General features: G+C 44.1%; 1 protein-coding gene across 3 annotated transcripts in view; it reads right to left on the reverse strand.

Moving 5' to 3' along the window:
• Window positions 1-22,661, reverse strand: part of PNISR (PNN interacting serine and arginine rich protein) — a 113,311-nt gene that overhangs the window by 60,820 nt on the left and 29,830 nt on the right. For all 3 annotated transcript variants that reach the window (XM_030199149.1, XM_030199150.1, XM_030199148.1), the window contains exon 3: window positions 10,755-10,937. In XM_030199149.1, the coding sequence (XP_030055009.1) occupies window positions 10,755-10,937 (183 nt within the window). The remainder of the gene's footprint in view (window positions 1-10,754; window positions 10,938-22,661) is intronic.

The following is a 22,661-nucleotide window of genomic DNA, read 5'->3' on the forward strand; positions in this document are numbered from 1 at the left end:
TGGTGGCTTCTCCAGGTCCTCCAAAAGATGGTTCCTCTTCATCTAGCTCTGGTGTGAAAGTACCAACAAATACAAGACCTCCAGAAATGAGTCAATAAGGCTAGGGAGCTCCTGGAAGACTGGTGAGGAAGCCTCCTCCTCCTCCTCCATTTGGGAGGGTCAATGTCCAATCCCACATCCAATGTGGGTTTCCCTAGGAGAAAAGTAGAACAATTTCAGCGATGGGACCCCAATGGAGGCAGCATGCTGGCACCCCCACAGTAAGGTTCTCATTCCCCAGGAAGTTGCTGCATGTATTCCTGTGGGACAGAGAGAACCAGCAGCTACACTAAGACCAGTTCCTGTAAGCAGTGTATCACCTGCTGGCCAGCTTGTCCTGGCCGATGCCCTCCTGCTGATGCCTCGAACATGGGCAACAGAGTACTCACCAGGTCCCTGCGATTGCCCTGTTTGTTGCTGCTTTGGTTTTTTTCGTGTCCAGATGGGGTTTTTCTATTTTTTTTTTTTTTTTTTTTTTTGGGGGGGGGGGGGGGGGGTTCTCTTTTTGAAACAAACTATATTTCCTTGATTGGAAGGGAAATAAAGTAAAGCTAGGAGACCTAGACCTCCCCCTATTTTTTTTTTTGAGGATGTAAGCATAGCCTACCGCTACAAGGTGCCCCCAGGGAACTCCAAACAGGAGAATGGGAACAGTGTGTGTGTGGGGTGGGGGGATCCACACCTCTCAGTTGGGCCCTCTTGGGGACACAGCCTGGAGGATACTGTCCGGCGGGCAACCTAGGGTGCTAAGCTGGAGGCTACAGAGCCCGAACGCCACACTCTATTGGTCAAGGTTAAAGGACCAAAGCTGTTTGGCTCAACCACAGCATTCAACTCCAGTCTACACATTGAGGAGCTAGGCTTAGGACAGTATGAACAATCTCTACCTATAGTACATGGTAAGGAATACTGGAGAATTCCAGGGGCAGTCATGTCACGGGAAAACTCATTTCTCTACCTCCATCTGCTGGTAGAAAAGGGGCACAAACCACTTGGACTTGGACGATAAGGCATGAAAAACTCACTTATTCCTATAAGCTTTTGTAGATGTATGATGATATGATTGTGTAGATTGAGTTTCTGGAGGTTTCCATTACCGTGAATGGTTTTATGTATGGTTTATTTGTAAGCCGCTTAGGTTAAGTGGGGTATAAATTTTACAGCTAAACAAATAAAAATACAATGTAACTATAGAGTTAAGGCAGTTTTTAGAAACAGCTAAGTTGAAATTTAGTCATACCTGTTAATTTCCTTTTCCTTTAGTCCAGCCACACTAGTCCAGACAAGTGGGACTGTGTTTCCTTTCCTACCAACAAATGGAAGTAGAGAGCTGAAACACTGCAACATTGCTGGGATACGGGCTGGTGCTTTGCTAGAACCAGGATGCAACTGCCAAAGCAGCATAAGGTGCTGTGAGTCACCCCAAAGCATCAAACACACAGTGAAGGTGACCAACTTACATCAGAGGACACTATGTTTAAAAAGGTTCTTTTAGTCTCAACACCCAAGACTCAACATGGGCCACTTTCACTGTGTGTGTGGTAGTTTTCAATTTCTGCAGAGGCTTGTTCTTCTGTGTTTTCGTTCAGTCACCCCAATGTTCCATTTCTCACTGCAGTTAGCTTCGACAATTAACCTCTAACCTAAACTATATACACAGAGAGGTCGCAGTCGTCCAGAGCGGTTCCCACACTGGATGTGGCTAAAGGAAAGGAAATTAACAGGTATGACTAAATTTCACCATCATTAGCATCCCAGCCACACTAGCTTGGATAAGTGGGATGTATCTAAGCAGAATGTCACCGGAAGGAGAAAGACCAGTCCTTCAGGTCACCGCCCTGCCAAAGGCAGAGCCCCCTCTGGCTAGAAAACCAAGTATATAATGCTTCACAAAGTAGTGAAGAAATTACCAAATTACTGCTTTGCAAATGTCTTTAAGCAAAACCACACAGGCCTCCACTCACAAGGCTGCCTATGCACAGGTAGAATGGACCCTGGGGACCCTTGAAACCGGTATGTTCTGACAAATATATGCCACCGACAGTTGCCTTCATCCAGTTCACTATTGTTTCCTTGGAAACTGCTAGACTCTTGTGTGGTTCATCTCAGACTAGCCATGTCACTGAGCCAATACCAAATGGTATTTTTGAGATAATATTCTACAACAGTCTTTATAAAGACCACCTTAATACGGTCCCATTTGGCATATTTATACTCCTTTTACCAGAAGCATGTTTATTTATTATTTAGATTTTGCTCACACCTTTTTCAGTAGTAGCTCTAGGTGAGTTACATTCAGGTACTCTGGATATTTCTCGGTCCCAGGAGGGCTCACAATCTAGATTTGTACCTGAGGCAATGGAGGGTTACGTGACTTGCCCAAGATCACAAGGAGCGGCAGTGGGATTTGAACCGGCCACCTCTGGATTTCAAGACCGGTGCTCTAACCACTAGGCCAGTCCTCCACTCCGTTGAATTATATTCAGGACTCCTGAGGCAGGCAAATATAGTCAAAACCCGGTGATGTGTCGAATCTCTTATACGTATCAATAAAGACTGTTTCCACTCGTTGCTATTCCACTGTTCATTTGTAAAGTGCCGTCATTCATTTCCCACTCTCCTTTTCTGAGAGACCCTTGTATGGCCAATGGAACAGTACAAATGGTCTGAGACACAGAAATCATATGTTTCCTGGAAGCAGTAAAGCAATATTCTCCACATAATCCAGTTTATGAAGCGTTCTGGGTTTAGCGCCTGCTCTCCAGTCCTTGAATGCAGGGAGGTAAATCTCTTGACACATATGTAACGGGGAAGTTACTTTTGGTCAAAAGGCCAGGCAAGTCACCGAGATAAGGGTGCATTCTGATGCCTTGAGAATGGAGCTGGCCTGCCACCGCCAACTTTGAAAAAGGCCACTGCCAAACCAAATGAGAGGGCGCAGAAATAAAAATGCTTCCCCAGGACATGGAAGAATAAATAGAGCTTGTGAGCTGCTCGGATGATAACGTGAACGTTGGCCTCCTTCAGATCCAGGCAGGTAAGAAACTCAACCAGCCAAACAGAGGTGATGGCCAATCGCAACATCTCCATCTGAAACCACAGCACTCAAAGCACTGTGTTGCTTCCCTTGAGGTCTACAATAAACCTGAAAGAACCCCCTTTCTTAGGCACCACGAAATAGATGGAAAACCGTTCTCTGCCTGTGGGAGGAACAGCCTCCACAGTCCCCAGCTGAAGAAGATGATCAAGCATGGCAGCAATCACCTGGCATTTTATAGCCGGGCTGCAAAGGGTCAATCATAAAAGCCTTTGAAACGGGATGTACCAGATCTCTGCCCACCAGAACCAACAAGAAGCCCAGCGCAACCTCATTGTGCTCCTTTGGCGATACTGCTGACTCCAGAGGAACCCTGATCCCCAGGGTTTCTTAGGCCTTGAACAAGCCCAAGCCTGGCCTGTCTCCCCAATCAGGCTGGGGCCAATAGAACACCCTTGTTCTGCCAGAAACAACCTGCTCCCCCCTTTTGGGGTGAGCCTTGCCTAGGCCCAACTGGCTAGGGGCCTTTTGACCCATCTCCAGAAGATGTAGCATACGAGACTGACCCGTATCTACCTTCTTCAAAATATTCCCCAAATAGCAAATGATCCCTTAAGGGCAACATGCTAAAATAAACCTTAGAAGAAGCACCTGTTGAACTGTGATGGTGTTGGAGCTACAGCTACCTTCTGGTCACAACCACAGAGGCAAATGATCAAGAAGAACTATGAAACAAGACATCCGCAGGAAGGCTGCACTGGACTCCTAATGTGCCACCTCTGGGCAATCAGGGAGCTGCTACAGCCAACGTAGCACAGCTCAGGACACAACTTCCACAGAAGTCAGTCTGCACCCGTTATCATCAAGGAAGTTTGTGTGAGAAGGTGCTTCACTTTCTTCTCATACGTCTCCTTAAATGCTGGGATACCTTCCATAACGATTGTGGTCTTCCAATTAGGGACCCACCAATATTTGTCAATCTGTTCAAGCAACAGGGGGTATAGCCTTTAGAGGGTCTTTCTTCACCACTGCATAAAGTCCTCTCTAGGGACTCCACCAGCTTCATGGAGAGGAAAGGCCTTGGGGGATCCTCCCAACCCTCTGGGAGTAGGTCTCCTTCATCGAGCTCCTACTACTAATCACTTCTATAGCGCTACAAGGCATACACAGCGCTGTACACCGTACATGAAAAGACAGTCCCTGCACGAAGACAGCGAAAACACCTCCTTGATGACATCTTGGGCTAGGGAGATCTTCCAACCTAAACAGTCGAATGACTGGGATAAAAAGAAATGGATCCAAAGCAGCTTAGCGGTGATTAGGTGGCAACACTAGTAATCGGGAAGCAAAGCCAATGCTGGGCAGAATTCTTTGGTCTGTGCTCTGATTATGGTTGGACAGCTTTGGATGGGCTGGAGTGGAGCTTTTCACGGGTTTCGATGACAACTTTATAAGATTTAGAACAAGGACTGTGCCGGACAGACTTCTACAGTCTAAAGCCCTGAAAATGGCAAGGACAAATCAAGTATAAATATGAAAGTATCATATCATACCTTGTGTAATGAGTTTATCTTGTTGGGCAGACTGGAAGGACCATACAGGTCTTTATCCGCCATCATCTACTATGACTGGGGAAAGAGCACCTCCTCTACCTGGGAAGGTTCCGAGTTCCTAGACTGCATCAATTTAAGCCATTTCGCCCAGCTCCCTTCTAAAGGCGCAGAAGAGGCAACATCCCAAACGAGGGCCTTATTAATTAAGAGTAACATACTATGGATTCAGTCTGGTGGTGGTTCCCACCCCTAAACCATCCCCAATGCAGATTGGGTGGGAGCAGCCCCCTCAAGGTCCCCCCTTTCCATGGGATAGTGTGTCTGCTCATTCAGAACAGATGAGGGAGCTAAGGAGAAAATGGCTGCCATTCTGAAATGGCCCATCGCAAGCCAGGCAAAGGAAACCCAATTCCTACAGCCAGCACAGCATCTTGGCATTCCTAACCACGTAATCGACCGGAGATGGAAAGGCGGTAGAACGAGAGGGCATGAAATGAGATTGAAGGGGGGCAGACTCAAGAAGAATGTCAGGAAGTATTTTTTCACTGAGAGGGTGGTGGATGCTTGGAATGCCCTCCCGTGGGAGGTAGTGGAGATGAAAACGGTAACGGAATTCAAACATGCGTGGGATAAACATAAAGGAATCCTGTGCAGAAGGAAGGGATCCTCAGGACCTTAGCCTAGAATGGGTGGCAGAGCTGGTGGTTGGGAGGCGGGGCTAGTGGTTGGGAGGCGGGACTAGTGCTGGGCAGACTTATACGGTCTGTGCCAGAGCCGGTGGTGGGAGGCAGGGATAGTGCGGGGCAGACTTATACGGTCTGTGCCAGAGCTGGTGGTGGGAGGCGGGGTTGATGGTTGGGAGGCGGGGATAGGGCTGGACAGACTTATACGGTCTGTGCCCTGAAGAGGACAGTACAAATAAAGTAGCACATATGAATTTATCTTCTTGGGCAGACTGGATGGACCGTGCAGGTGTTTTTCTACCGTCATCTACTATGTTACTATATGTTACTATGAAATGAGTGTGGCAGTCCTGATTAAACCCCAGAACTCCCTGAACCCTCGTGATCCCCCTGGGCTTTTCCTCTCCTTCCACCCCACCCCCAAAGTCCTAAAATAAGACTAACTCACTGAATTTTAAACACTTTTTCTCTGGACTCCACAGAGCCACAGAGGGCCGGAGGGAGGGAAGGAGAATGGGGAGAACCCAGCCTCACTGCCAGCTCTGTGCTTGACTGATCCCAGCTAATTGACCAAGGGAGCAGGAGGCTTTTACGCTCAACCATATTACTAGGCAAAAGAACCAGTGCATCAGGGAGATAGGCCTAGGATCAGCATCAGTCTGAACACTCTACACTACAAGAGATCACAGAATACTTGGAAAAGCTAAGAGAAGTTGGTAGAGTAGTCCCGAAAGTAAAAATGCAAATGCAAGTAAAAACAGCTAATACAGTAAAATTGGAGGGGGGGGGGGATGACTTTTAGATATGTTAGAGATAGGAGGAAGTGCAAAAGTGGAATTGTGAGACTCAAAGATGAAGAGGAGGAATACGTAGACGCTGATAAAGGTAAGCTGGAATTGCTCAACAAATAGGAATGGAGGGGTGGTAGTCCCTGAACAATTTTCAGAGGACTGTGTTCATGAGAAGCTGGCCAAACTGAAGGTGGAGAAAGCGATGAGGTCAGATGGCATATATTAGAGGGTACTGCAGAAACTTAGGAAAGTTCTAGCGGCTCTGCTGCCTGACCTCATGTGCGACTTTCTTTAATCACCTTACTTTCTAACTCTTCTTAACTCTTACCTATCTATTTGTTCCATCTTTGATTTACCCTTCACTATCAATTAAAATGTACATATTGTGTTGACATTGTAAGTAGTATACTATGCCATATTTTGTATTATTTGAATATTTTTACTGCAGTAATTGCCTATTGCATATGTTTGATCTAGTCTTACTGTACACTGCCTTGAGTGAATTCCTTCAAAAAGGCAGTAAATAAATCCTAATAAATAAATAAATTTTTCTCAAGAGTCAGGAGTGCTCCCAGAGGACTGGAGAAGAGCATATGTTGTCCCTCTCCACAAAAGCTGGAAGGAAGGGGTTGGGAACTACAGGCCAGTAAGTCTGACATTTATGGTAAGAAAATTAATGGAAACACTTAAAACAGAATAGTAAAGATTTTGGAATCCAATTAATTAGAAGACCCAAGGGAACATGGTTTCACTAGAGGCAGGTCTTGTCCAACAAATCTGACTAAATTCTTTGACTGGGTGACCAGAGAGCTGGATTGAGGGAGAACGTTAGATGGTGTATTTAGATATTAGCTAAATAAATACCATGAGCTGTTAAGGATATCATAAAATTAAATTCTAACAAATGATATCCACAATAATATGATTGTGACCAACAAAGTCTTCAACAGGGTTTCACATAGACTAATAAACTGAGTACCTTCGGTATGGGCCCTAAAGTGACTGACTGGGTTAGGAACTGGTTGCGTGGAAGGCAACAGAGGGCAGTGGTAAATGGAGGTCATTCTGAGGAAAAGGATGTCACCAGTGGTGTACCACAAGGTTCAGTTCTTGGACAGGTTCTTTTAAACATTTCTGTAAGCAATATTGCTGAAGGGCTGTCTGGTAAAGTTTGCCTCTTTGCAGATGATATCAAAAGCTGCAATAGGGTAGACAACCCTGATGGTGTGGATAACATGGGGAAGGACTTAAAGTTAGAGGGATAGTCTGGAATTTTGCAGCATAGATTTAATGCAGGGTCATGCATTTGAGCTGCAAAAACCCAAGTGAACGGCACAGTTTAGGGGTGAAGAGCTTTTGTGCATGAAAGACAAGTAAAATTCAAGGGTGATCGAATGTGATGGTCTTAAGGTGGCCAAAACAGATAGAAAATGTGACAGCAAAAAGCTAGGATACTTGGGTGAGGGAGAGGAATGGGTAATAGGAAAAGGGAGATGATGATACCCCTGTATAAGACTCTGGTGAGACCTCATTTAAAATAGTGTGCATAATTCTGGAAAACGCACCTTCAAAAAGATATAAATTAGAATGGAATCGGTCCAGAAGGCAGCTACTAAAAAGGTCAGTGGTCTTCGTCACAAAGTTTATAAGGACAGACTTAAAAGATCTCAATATGTATACCTTTGGAAGAAAGGCGGGAGAGGGGAGATCTAATCAGCATTAATGCACAGGATACGAGTCTCTTTCAATTGAAAGGAAGCTCTGGAAAGAGGGGGCCACAGGATGAAGGTGAAAGGGGATAGACTTAGAAGTAGCATGAGGAAATATTTCTTCACAGAAAGGGTGGTGAATTCGTGGAACAGCACCCCGGTGGAAATGGAGAAGAAAACAGTATCTGAATTCAAGAAACGTGGGACAAGTACATAGAATCTCTAAGTGAGTGACAGAGAGAGTAGATGGCATGAATGGGCAGACTGGGTGTGCCATATGGTCTTTATCTGCCTACATTTTTCTGTTTCTACGTTATCTGTTGGAGGTAGAGGACTACTGGAAAGTTCCAGCAGAGCACAAGCCTGTATCATGGTGATGTCACCAAGTTTCATCTATCTACTTCCATCTGCTGGTAAGAAAGAGAACACAATCCTATTTGTCCAATGATGAAGCTGGGAAGCTAAGGAATTTGGGTTTGCTATTGCAAATGGTGCGAAGAATTATGCAATAAAAGCTTTTTGGTTTCTTGTTCTTGATTACTATTTGAACATTTATATCGTCTTGCATACTGCAAGTGTTTCACTGATGTACACACCATAAACTCAAATGAAAAACTCCTACTTTAAAATATATAATTCAATATGCATTGTACAACACTGAACAACCATTGTAAAACACAACATACAACCTTGTAAATGTAATTCAGTCAATGTAATCTCTAACAACTGTTAAATGTAAGCCACTTTGAACCAAAACTCATTTTTGGATAATTGTGGGATACAAGTATGAATTAAAAAAAAAAAAAAAAGGTGAAGATTTTCTCAAGGCACCATACATACTGAAGATTGTTTACTTGCATAAAAACCTCTTAATGAAGCTGGAAACGGTTAACATACTCATGAGATATGACAATCACAACTGTGAGCCCAGTCAGTTCTATAGTATGGAGTATCACCCTCCTGAACCCAGGGATACTCATGCTCTCAAGCATCTCTGGATGGCATGTGAAAACTTCTTTTAAACAGGAAATTCACCTTTAGAAAATGTTGCTTTATGTGTTATCTTTTCTCGAACCACCAAAAATAAAACAGAAGGGACAATGCCAATGGCATCGTGTAGAAAACCTGTTTCAATTTCTGTGTCAGTGTTCTGCTCCCATGCAAGCTGGGGATTTTGTAGAGGCAGAGTTCATTGTTCCTGCGGAATAAGAACCCCAATCATCACATAATGGCAATATTTGCTGGCTGTATTTTTAGGGTCCCTGACTGCAAGGTTCCAGAAGGATCCATGGCTTATAGCCCAAATCAGGGACTGCTACTGTAATTACTATGCCAAGTGTATAAATGGGGAAAAATCCATGGATAGTTTTGAATGAAGGTACTTCTTCAGTCCTTCCTTTGATTTAGCTGGAAGCTCAGAAAGGATGAATTACTAGACTCAAAAATAAAACAATCAACAAAAACATACTCTTTAAAGTCATAGGGTTTAGTGGGATCACTTCCCACATAATAACCATTTTTAAGTTTACACTTTCCAGGGCATATAACTGAATGCTATAGAAACCAGCAATTCTCAGTGTGTGTGTGTGTGTGTGGGGGGGGGGGGGTTGTGATGATTCCATTATGAACTAAAACCACTTACATCTGTATATTTTTTGAAAAATACATAATGTAAAAACTGTACAGTTCTTCAAGTGCGTTTTACATTAGCTACTTTAAAAAAGGGCCAGAAACACAATGTTCCAAATCTAGTATAAGTACATCAGGCTTCACTGCATTTGGGAACACTAAAATCATCAAAAAATCACTTCTTCTAAAGGGAGGAAAACTACCCTCCACAAAAGAAAAATATTCTACAAAGGTGATTTCCTCTTTAAAGAATCTTTTACAACTTCATTAGGAAGTTCTATGTAACCCATGAGTTAATGCTTAAAAATCCAATGGAAAAAAAAAAAGCTACCATCACTTTCCAAAGGTTGACAGACCTGATCGAACCAAGAAAAAGAGGAAGGCTATTTCAATATGAAGATCAGGGAAAGAAGACAAGGAATAAGCCAGGAAATCTTAACCAGTATAATTCACAATGTTTTACCCATCACTCATTATTCTCCTAAAAAAGTTATCTATGCAACTGAATGCTGGAAAATTATAGTTGGTGTTAAAAAAGAGAGAGAAAAAAAAAGCAATTACAATGGCACTATACAGGACAACTGATTTTTTGCTAGATCTCAGTTCTAAATCCAAATCACCATTATCTGGGTCCAGTAACATCTAATGCTATAGTTGACACACCAGATCAAAACAAACATATAAAATTGTGTAATTTGTCAGTTTTGCTCCTCGTGGTTAATTTCAGTTGGTATTTCTCATTGTATTTGCCCTGGGATTTTGCACAACTCACTGTACTGGCCAATCAAGTTTCAAGAATTTTCAACAAAGGTGGCAAACAAATTTTATATTAACTACCAACCTAACAACATGAGCTCACATTACTATTTCTATAGTTTTTTATTTTTCATGTACAAGAAGCAAGGTACAAACCCAGAGTGCATTACAGTGGGTTAGTTAGGAATATATATTAAAAAAAATTTAATAATGGAGAATACAAAAAAACAAGTTAATCAGAAATGTTTAAAATTTTTTAAAAAATATTAGCCTAACAAAATATCAATCTTTACAGAACAGTTTATATTTCCACAGCAAATTATGGCATTTCAAAATAATTAAAAAATTATAGTTCATGCGAGAATGGCTATACTTATGTCCTTAAAGCAGATATCTATAGCATGCACAGAATACCAGAATAAACTGCGATAACATTTCAAATCAAATCCCAGTCCACAAAATAATACCATACCATCACAGAAATGAACTTGATATCTTTATTTAGAATTTTTTAAAAAATAGACAAAACATGGTTTTGCTAAAAGTTGAATACAAACCTGGCTGCCACACTCTGTTGAAGTTGGGATCTGGCTGAAAATTCCCATGGCTGTTTGGAGGTGTTTCAACTGGGGCAAGGTCTTGACCATTTGGTATTACTGCTGGAGGTTCTACTACGTTTTGATTTGTAGCTTCCCTTTGGGCGATCCATGCTTGAGCTAATGCAGCCCAGTCGATCTGGCCTAAAACAATTAGATGAAGAAGTACTCAGCATATCCATCTCAACAATTATATGGTTTAAATTTCTTAATTTCATACCTTTGCAACTGCTCTATGACTTAGATTAGAACTGAATTTCTGAGATATTTGATGTTACCAGAGGGAAATTTACACTGATATGATAAAACACAAAAGATTTCCATTTTAAACCCAACTTATATGATTCAGATCTTCAACTGTGTTGTTTGTGTATGATATCCCACATGGCTGGCCTGGCACCAAACTGTATGTATGATACCCCGGTTTATTGTAGTTCATTAACCTTTGGCATGCTCTAGAGGTGAAGCATGACAGGCCCAGTGAAGCCAGTACTACCGTGGCAGATCATGCTACTCCAAAAGCAGGACACCAAGACTGTGCTTTGAAGAAGACATCCCTACGACCAACAAGGGCTCCCACAGTCACCTAACCATCCCATCCAGGAAGAAACCAAGGCTGGAAGGCAATAAAAAGAGGAAAGGCAAATACTCACTCTAGGAAATAGGATCAATTTTTAACATACTGTCATGCTTTAGCCCTTAATAGCCACTTCTATACTTCTATTACTAATCATTTATATAGTGCTATTAGACATATTCAGCATCCAGTTATCAATGACTGGAAGTTAAGGTGAAATTTGGTCATACCTGAATTTTTTTTCCCTCGATTCCTACTAGACCAGTCCATACCATACCAGAGAAACCAAAAATTCCAATGCCATCACTAGTATAAGGAATAGTGCAGCCTTGAACTTATCAATATATGAACATTAAAGCTTGTTTTTACAACTAGTTATACCAAAACCAAGAACTCCCCCAAACAAACACTAAAATTAATTCAAGATAACTTAGTGCACAGCAGGTGACCAAGAGATTCCTCAAAGCCCAAAATTTTCCAAGGTGGGCCCTGGACTGGTCTGACAGAAATCAAAGGAGGAAATTATCAGGTGAGACCAAATTTCACTTTCCTTTTCATCTTACTAGACCAGTCCAGACCAATACATGTAAAAAAAAAGTTTTAATCCACAGGATGGGAGGAAAACAAGGGCCCCCTCCAACACAATATATCAAAAGGCATTATCACCCCTGACCCAGAGTCTATAATGCTTGACAAAATAATGCAATGGCAACCATGTTGTTGCTTTGCAGATACCCTTCGCTTGGCCTTCCATCCAGGTCACTTTAGATATTGTCGAGTCCAAATCCCTTTTGGTACTACCTCTCACAGTAAATGACAGCAGATAAAGACCTCCATGGTTCATCCAATCTGCCCAACAAGGTGGCCAGAGCCGCACCTGCCACTGTGCAGGCTACAGCCATCCATGCTTAAACACTGGTTGGCAAGTCTCCACCATGCTTACCACATATAGACAGCCAAACTTGATGGGAATCTTGATTATAACCATATATCATCCCCAATTACTGCTGACAGTATTCAACTTACCAGTCAAGTTGTCTTTCCCCCCGCCCCCCATAGCACCCTCACTCGCAGCACGTGGCAATAAAGTGATCTACAACACTGGAGTGTCGAATTGTCACCTATCTTTTGCCATTTGTGGGACACGGACTACAGAAGTCAGCAAGCATGAGCCTTTGCTCACCAATACTGGAGGCTGCCGAATCTTCACCAGTTTCTTGCCAATTGCGGAACATAGACCACAGAGGTCTGTCCGGCTTTTACCTTAGTTCCCACTAAGCTTACACCTCAACAACCATGTTGTGTTTCCATCATCTTTCTATTTAGGCATTCCCTACGTCAATCCGTATTTTGAATTTGTTCAGTTTTTGACTCTACCACCTCTCCTGAAAGGGCCTCACCTTAATCCAGCACACCAACGAGAAACAAAGGCTGCATCCCCCTTGTGCAGACCATTAAATACAAAGGGCCTCATATTCAAAACTATTTAACTGCATAAGAGAGACCTCTATTTGGTTAATGGCGCTCAGCTGACTACCAGAAACAATCAGCGGCACTTACCCAAATAGTGCTGCTAAATATCCTCTCTAACTGGTCAAACAGAAACTGGCTTTCTTGTGGTTGATCGGGGGGGTGGAGTGCAGTTGGCACTTATCTGGCTAAGAACTGATATTCAGCCCTTAACTGGATACATTAACTGGACAAATAAGGCTGAATAAATATCTGGTAACCAGATAAGTGCTGGCCATTCAAATATACACCGACATTCAGTGCCAATACCCAGACATGGGTAGTGAAAAGACTGCTTACTGCTGCCATATGAATATTGCTTCCAAAAAGTCAATTCAACTTCCTAAAGAAGTTAGTGACCTCCAGACAGCAAATGAGCACTTAGGATTGTTGTAGACCCTTTGGAGCTCTTCAAAAACTCTGGGAGAGAAACTGCTTGATTCACATGAAAGATAGCACCATACAAATTGAAATAAAATCAGCAGTAAATGGCAAAAGGGAGGGATCATTCAAAGAAAGGGCATGCAATTCTGGCTGAGCAGACACCAGAAACAATCTTCCATGAGAGGTCTTTCAGGGAGACTCACCATATTCAGAGACTCAGGAATTCAGGCTCAAAGGGAGAGCTAGCTAGTCTGTTGAGCACCAAGTTACAGTACCACTATGGCAATACCTCCTACAAAGGCAGCTGAATATGCTTGACCACATGCAAAAAAAACACACGAATGTCTGAGCTGCTATGAAAACCCTATTCACCTTAACTCTGAAACAACAGAGGCATCACCTAGACCCTGAGAGAGATAAGCGCCAACCCTTAGTCCAGGCCTCCTTGCAGAAACGCCAAAATGAAGAGTATATCGGTCCACTAAGGAGACAAGCCACCAGCACTCAAACTCTACACAATCAGATATGTGCTAAGGACACAGACATCCCGTGACCCTTCAAACAGGGTATTTATGACCAACACTGAATAACCTCTGTGACTCAAAGCCAAGCCAGAAGAAATCTAGGCCCTCCATGACTGGCTGTTGCCTCCAAAGACTCAAGACTTCTTGGCAAAACACAGAGAAGTCCATCAAGAACCAAATCAGACCTGTGTACCAGGGATGACAAGGTCAATCAGAAATGAATGCTTTGCAATCCTGTGAATGGATTGGCTAACCAGAGTCCGAGGTAGGAAAATGTAGAGGGGCTCTCACTGGGGCCAAGGCTGCAACAGCACATCAATCCCTGCCACTCCGTCTTCTATGATGTGGATGAAGGAGTAAATTCCACTGAGTCAACAACAGGTTGAAGCATGGAGCTCCAAAAGCTTCACCAGCAGCTGGAAAAGCTGAGGGGTTCAGGTCCCACTCTCCCAGATCCAGAAGCTGTCTGCTAAGAGAGAGCAACTGGGCACTATATACTCCCACAATATACACTATTGATTATAACCAGCAGATGAGCCTTCAAACACCTGCAGAACCCACTGATATCCAGTGCCACAACTGCACTCATTGACTCCTTCCTCCCTGCTTGTTACAGTCACACTGTCAGACATCATTCACACTGTCTACCCTTGCACCACTGGGAGAAACTGTTCCAGAGCTAAGTAAATAGCTCTCACCTCCAAACAATGACAGGCCACAAAACTTCCTGTCCCAACCAACCAATGCCCCTGCACAACCTAGCCTAGGCAATGGGCCCCCCAGGTTCACACAAGTTGTCATTATCACCCCAGTCTGGAGGGTCCAAGAGCAGAATGCCTTTCAGAAGATGACCAGGGAGGTCCCACCAAGATGAGAGCAGGAGACAGATCTCAAATTGCTAGGTCTTTAGAAACTAAAAGATATAAGACCTGCTGGAGAGGCATCGTGTGTGCTTTTGTCTATGGAACCACTTCCAACGTCACCACTGTGGAACTGAGAAGTTGGAGATAGTCCCTGTCCCTTAAAGCCTAGCCTCACGAAAAACACTATTTTGGAACAGGAGCTTGTCCGTTCTCTTCTGGTACGACAGACAGTCCCCAACCTAGAATCAAAAAAGACCCAAAGGTACTCGAGTACCTGTGAAAGGGAAAGATGTAGTGTAGTTCATGACCCAGCTTAGGTGCTCCAAGAACTCAATCACTTTGTCTGTCAGTATTCATGAATCTGCCTCCAAGTTGGCTCAAGTTATCCAAGTAAGGGGGAATTTAAATTGCATCCTTACACAGATGTTCTGTCGCTACCACTAGTTCAAGGGAGTTGCTGCTAGACCAAAGGGCAGTTCCTTTAAACTGAAAGTGTTTGCCCAGAATGCAGAAACGCAGGAACACTTGGGACCACCCCTGATAGCAATGTGGAAATAAGCCTCAGCCAGATCCAGTGAGGCCAGAAACCTCACTACCCCAAACAGACTGACAAGATAATGCAATGTTTCTATAAGAAAACATGGGACTCACAGTGAAGCGTTGACCCCCTTTAAATCCAGAAGGGAAGAGAATGCTCCCCCTTTCTTGGGAATCAAAGTGAATGGAATAGCAATTCCAACCCTGCTCCTGCACTAGAACAGACCCCAAAGCTCCCAGCTGAATCAGTTGCTGCAACGAGACTTCTACATCTCTTCTTTTGAGAAACACAGAGGGTCATCATAAAGGCATCTAAAATGGCTTCTGCCAGCTCTGGTACATAACCCTACTGAAACACCTCAAAGTCCTAGTGGACCCTCTCTCATGGTGGAATAGGTGGATCCCCCCTACGACTCACATTTCTGCAGCAAGGGCACACTGATACACACTGGGGGCCCTTAACAGCAGAGGAGGAGGAGGAGGAAACGCCACTGGCCCTTGACCTTCTTGTTCCCCAAAAGAGCTGCCCCTGTTATCTCACTGAGAAAGTGGCCAAACTCTGCCTGCCCAAGGGGACAAGCCCTAATCCTTGGCCTGGGACCTACCCCTCAGATCCCCTATCCATAGACATTGCCTTGTTCTATCGAAGCTGCTGAAACCTGTACTCACCCAGGTGAGCTTCTCCAAATCCTCACTGAAAAACACTGAAAAGGAAGCTTGGAGGCACAGGTCAAGCCCACCAACCAGTGCTGGAGTCAAAGCCACAGGTGTTATGGACCAAGAGTAGATGCGAACAGAATTGTAAAGGACATCAAACACAAAGGCTGCGATTCAAGTGAGGCTGGCAGCTGCTGTACCCATCACATGGTTCTTGCCACATACTCCTAGCAGACTGCCGCATGAACTCCAAATGCTAAGATGAACGCCTACTTGCGAAGCAATTCCATCTTCAAGTCACTGGAATCTTTCAGGACAGACCCCCCCCCCCCCAAAAAAAAAAAAAAAGGTGTTTCAGTCATTATTGTTGTCACCAAGAAATTTACCTTTAGGACATGAAAGAGCTTGTTTAAATCTTCCTGAAAAAGAGAAAATAGCCTACTTAAACTTCACTCCCCATGGACCATATTTTGCATATTCTACCATGACTATTTGCAAAAGCGCTCTATGAAGGTGGAAGGCTTTAGCAAGCTTCTGAAAGACTTCACATGAAGACATTTTAGAGATGCAAAGAACCAAGACCACCTGGTCTATGAGGGACATCAACTCCACCAAAAGGAACAACCTTATTACTTGGGGAGGGGAGGCCATCCTCTGCTGGCAAGGGCTCCCCAACTTAGGGGAGGAATCCCTAGCAGGGAAACATTGTCTTTGCCATGGTCTTCATCCCAGGCATCCTCCAGAGTAGCGTTTTTCAACCGGTGTGCTGCGGGGGTCCTAGATATATGCTGCATGTTCCACCCATGAAGCATGCCCCTCACCTTACCCACACTCCCCCACACGAACCCGCATCTTTCACCTGCACCCTCCCACACACACACACACCAAGGTCCACCAACTTTTTATTCCTTTCTTCCTCCAAATGCTCATCCAACCTTCTCATTAAGAACCAGCAGTGGGTCACATGATGCTATGCTCGGGAGCAGCAGCTAGTTCTGCTCCTGCCACCTCTCCATGAAATCCATTGTTTCTAGTTAACAGATCTCAAGTTTTTAACCCCTTTGCACAACTTTGATCGCTGGAGAGCAAGTCTTTTTGGAAATTGGCAGACAATAACTGATGGCAACCAAAAATCCTCGTAAGGATAGAGACAAGCAAAAACTGCAGGCTGACAAGATGGTGGCGACTGCCAGCCCACCTAGCTCCACCATCGGCTCCGTGTGGGTAGCAGAGGTAACAGATGAGGTGATCGGGGCTATGGAGAATATTTTGGACAATCGTTTGCGCCCCACAGACTCAAAATTGGAGCAGCTTTAAGGAAACCTCGATCGCACTATACGCCAGAGAGAATAAAGGTAATGTTCCCAGATGCCTCAGATATATGTTGGCGATGTAAGGAGGAAAAAGGTACTTTCTATCATATATGGTGGGAATGTGTACACATACAGAAATTTTGGGAGGGAGTTACGGGTATGTTGACAGAGGCTTTGGATACTCCCTTCCCAAATGACCCAAAATGGTGCTTACTAGGGTGGGGGAACCAGAAAGGAGTGAAATGGGGACAAAGGATTAAGAGGTTAAGCCTAGCGGCTGCAAAATCTGTAATAGCGGCATTCTGGAAACAAGATAAAGGGCCCACTTTACATAACTGGATTGGGAAGGTTGAGAACCTAATGGTGATGGAGGAGTTGACGGATAAAAGGAGGGGTAGGTTTAATGCACAGGCTAAGGAATGGGAACAACTTGATCGAATAGTGGGGAAAGAAATGTAAGGGGGGGGGGAATAAGGAGGGGTTCTCGGGAATTGAAGGGACTAAGGAAATGAGAATGGGGGGGAGGGGGGGGAATGGGAGGGGGGGGGGGAAATGGAGGAGACTTTGGAGGGGACAGTTTATACTGTATATATGTTTGTATTTTGAGGTTTAGAAAAGGGAATGACTGTTGTTACCAGAATTTAGGATGAAACACTACAATGTAACTTGTATAAGGTATGATTAATAAAAATTTATTAAATTAAAAAAAAAAAAAAGGAAACCTCGATCGCACTGCTGCTGATCTGGCGGCTTATCACTATCGTACTGGAGGATAGAATGATGAACGTAGAGAACGTACGAGGAGAAAATGGAGGATTTGGAAAACAGGTCCCGTAGGAATAACCTGTGCTTTGTGGGTCTGACAGAGGCTGTGGAAAAGAGGGACCTTCAGGAGTTTCTCGAACGATGGCTGCTGCAACAGCTCTCCCTGCCAGCTCACAGGGGCCCGCTGTTGGTAGAGCGGGCAGATAGGATAGGCCCTCGTCAAGCGGGGCCAGCCAGACCTCATGTGTTGATTTGTCACCTTCTCAATTTTGCTTATAAGTCAGCTATTCTGCAAGCGATATGAGGGGGCAAAGAGCTGCAATATGACAACCACAAAATTTTGTGTCTTCAGGACTATTCGCTAGCTGTGGCAGCAGAACGCTGGATCTTCTCGCCTATCTGTTCACAACTACGTAGGAAGAAAATTGTTTGCCCTGTTATACCCAGCTAAACTGCGTGTTACACATCAAGAGACAAAAATGTTTGCTTCCGTGACAGATGCCCAGAATTTCCTCCAGCAGCTGACCTCCTCGGAGCAGAATGGGCCACGCCCTGGATGCTGACTTAGTTTGGGGATTACTGACGGCAAGCAAGCTGCGGGGGAAAATCGCTTCAGCACTTACTGGGAATTTACAACTGGCTGCTGCTTCTGGTTCCAAGAAGATTAAAAGTTTTACACTGGATCGTTACCTGCTGTCTTCAATCATAAAGTTACCTTCTCTAAACAAATAGGAGAAAATTTTTCTTCACCCAACGCGTAATTAAACTCTGGAATTCGTTGCCGGAGAACGTAGTGAAGGCGGTTAGCTTGGCAGAGTTTAAAAAGGAGTTGGACAGTTTTCTAAAGGACAAGTCCATAGACCGCTACTAAATGGACTTGGGAAAAATCCACAATTTCGGGAATAACATGTATAAAATGTTTGTACATTTGGGTAGCTTTCCAGGTGCCCTTGACCTGGATTGGCCGCTGTTGGGGACAGGATGCTGGGCTCGATGGACCTTTGGTCTTTTCCCAGTATGGCATTACTTATGTATACAGCGGAGATTTCTTTTTGCTGCGTTTATTGTCTTGTACTTACTACTACTACTAAACATTTCTAGAGCGCTACTAGGGTTACGCAGCGCTGTACAGTTTAACAAAGGATAGTCCCTGCTTAAAAGAGCTTACAATCTAAAATGCGTACTTACTTGGAGTACGTTACAGAGAGCCATAGCACTTGGACAGATTGCAGTAATTATACTGGACTGGAAGTTCCTTCTCTAATAGTCCTTCTTAGGGCTCAGAGTGTGGGTTTTTTTTTTCTTCTCTCTCACAAATTGCTTTGGTGCGGTGTGTTTGACTTGGTTAATGAACAGACTAGTAATCAGAGTACTTTACTTTTTGCCTTCCTACACATAATGCTTATAAGTTCTCATAACCTGAGCCAGTTGTATAGAGTTTGGAGTGGGGGGCGAGTGAGGGTTTGGGGTATGTATGCGTGTGTGGGGGGGGGGGGGGGGGGGGTTGTGTGTGTGTGTGGCGAGTGGATGAGGAGGTTGGCACCCTTGAGTTTCACGGAGTTTGGTGGGGAGGGAGGCGTCAGGTAGTGACTAGTTCCATTTGGAACACTATCAGGCTCATTTTCAAAAGAGAAAGATGCCCATCTTTCGACACAAATCGGAAGATGGGCATCCTTCTCACAGGGTCGCCCAAATCGGCATAATTGAAAGCTAATTTTGGGTGTTCCCAACTGCTTTTTGTCGCAGGGACGATCAAAGTTCACAGGGCGTGTCGGAGGCGTAGTGAAGGCGGGACTTGGGCGTGCCTAACACATGGGCATCCTTGACCCATAATGGGGAAAAAAAGGGCGTCCCTGATGAGCATTTGGACGACTTTACCTGGTCCAGTTTTTCTTACAATCAAGGCACAAAAAGGTGCCCAAACTGACCAGATGACCACGTATCAGGGATGACCTCCCCTTACTCCCCCAGTGGTCACTAACACCCTCAAAGAAGAACTTTAAAAATATTTTGTGCCAGCCTCAAATGTCATACTCAGGTCCATTGCAGCAGTATGCAGGTCCCTGGAGCAGTTTTAATGGGTGCAGTGAACCTCAAGCAGGTGGACCCAGGCCCATCCCCCCACTACCTGTTACACTTGTGCTGGTAAATGTGAGCCTTCCAAAACCCACCACAAACCCACTGTACCCACATCTAGGTGCCCCCCCTCACCCGTAAGGGCTAAGGTAGTGGTGTACAGTTGTGGGTACTGGGTTTTGGGGGGCTCAGCACACAAGGTAAGGGAGCTATGTACCTGGGAGCTTTTTCTGAAGTCCACTGCAGTGCCCCCTAGGGTGCCCAGTTGGTGTCCAGGTATGTCAGGTGGACCAGTGCACAACGAATGCTGGCTCCTCCCACGACCAAAGGGCTTGCATTTGGTCGTTTCTGAGATGGGAGTCCTTGGTTTCCATTATCGCCAAAAATCAGAAACAACCAAGTCTAAGGATGACCATCTCTAAGGACGACTTGAATGTCAAGATTTGGGCGTCCCCGACCGTATTATCGAAATGAAAGAAGGATGCCCATCTTGTTTCGATAATACGGGTTTCCCCACCCCTTCGCTGGGACGTCCTGAGATGACGTCATCAGGAAAACTTGGGCGACCCTTTCGATTATGCCCCTCTATGTCTTGGAATATGGGGGTAGAAGGGAAGGGGTTTTTGGATAGGGGTGGGAGGGTTGAGGTACCATTCAGCATTCCGTTAGGAGTCGAGGCTCAAATACACTGTTATTTCCCCAATAGTCTTAGAGTAGGGCCTACGAATGTCAAATTGTTTGTTGTGGTGGCTGTGGCCTGGGGCAGTTCTCCTGTTTCTATTCTAATTGCTTGTTTGTGACTTTGCCCTTGCAACTTTTATCATGGTGAAAGTGGTCACTTGGAATGTGGGGGCATTCATTCTCCTATTGAACGCTCAAAAATCCTGCAGCACCTTCAGCGGATAAGTACAGATAAAGTTTTTTTTTGCAGGAGACATTTATCCGCGCGAGAACACATAAAACTGGCTCGCTGATAGGTAGGGGGATTGTGTCGCATCCCCAGAAGATGGGAAAAAGGGGGCGTTGCCATTTTATTTAGGAAAGGTGTGGTTAGTCAAATACAAAATGTCATCAAATATCCTGGGAGACAATCCATATTTTGTCAAGCTTTAGTAGCTAGACTGCCGGTGCTCATGGGCAGCATATATGCTCCCAATCAATGGGATAGCTCTTTTTATAAATGTTACAAAAACTTTTGGGAGCATTCTCTGTACCTTTGTTAATAGGAGGTGATTTCAACATGATTTGGGACCCGGAGCTTGATAAAACTTGCCCCTTGCCGAGCCCAAAATATTGGTTGACAAGGGGCTTGCCTAACCTCTGTGAACTGCTGGACCTTTTGGACGTATGGCGTGTGCTGCACCCCCTTGATAGGGATTATACACATCTGTCTTGGGAGCATGGAACTCAGTCCCTGATCGACTACTAGCTTCTCAATCTATATTCACTTTGATCACGGATGCCCAGATTGGCCCCTATGTTATTTCAGACCATGCGGTTGTTTGGTTGGACTGGAACCGAGCCAGACATCTGGCTCGGCCATGGGCTTTTCCAGCTTATTTACATCATAACACGAAATATAGGGAAAAATTGCTGGACTGCTGGAATGTATATAAGCAACTCAACCAGGACAGTGAGCATAATGCAGTATTATATTGGGAGGCGGCTAAGGCTGTTTTGCGCAGGGAAACTATTAGTTATGCGGGCTATCTTAAAAAGGTGAAAGATAGGAAAATTCTCAGTTTGGAGTGCCAATTAATACTCGTGTCGCCAGTATGGTGGTTGCCCTGCTCCAGAATAGAAACAAGAATTATTGTAGATACAAACGGCACTTAACACGCTGCTTCATGAGCACTCAGTTAAATCACAAGCCTATTATAAGTTTCAGCTATACCAGCATGAGAACAAATGCGGGAAGCTTTTAGCCAGGCTGATCGCCTAAAAGCAAGCATCTAAGTCCATTGTCACAATAAAAAAATACCTCGGGAGGGACTGTACATACTGACAAAGGCATCTGCGATGTATTTAAAGCCTTCTACCAAGCTCTATATATGCCAACAACCGCTGATGTACTGTCAGACTGGCTCTATTTGGAAGGGCTTGACCTACCTCATTTATCAAAGACTGATCAAAGGTTTTTAAACACCCTTATTCAACCGGATGAAGTTTAGTGGGCGATCTGCACAAACATTTTAAGCAAGGCTCCTGGCCCAGATTGGCCTTAGGGCAGAGATTTACAAATTATTGGGCGACGCTATAGTTGCCCCTTTAACTACATTGTTTAACTTGTGAGTTGCAGCGGGTACAGTATCTGAACACTTAAACCTGGCGCTAATCATTGTTTTGCCGAAACCAGACCGCAATCCCACTTTGCCAGAGTCTTATTTATTTAATACATTTATATCCAACATTTTCCCACTAATTGCAGGCTCAATATGGCTTACAGAAAACTGTAAGGCTACAGTGCATGAAGTACAATTATACAATAAGTAAGGTAGTAAATATCATTTAAAACAATATACAAATAAGATAATAAAGAAGATTAATGTCCTTAAATCTTGTTAAAACTAGGAGTTAAATCAAAATTGTGTTGAACCTGGAGAATAAGCTTTCTTAAACAGTACGGATTTCAGTAATTTTCTGAAATTTCGGTAGATCTGGGT

Source organism: Microcaecilia unicolor, chromosome 3 (assembly GCF_901765095.1).
Source record: "Microcaecilia unicolor chromosome 3, aMicUni1.1, whole genome shotgun sequence".
In the NCBI taxonomy this organism is placed as follows: Eukaryota; Metazoa; Chordata; class Amphibia; order Gymnophiona; family Siphonopidae; genus Microcaecilia; species Microcaecilia unicolor.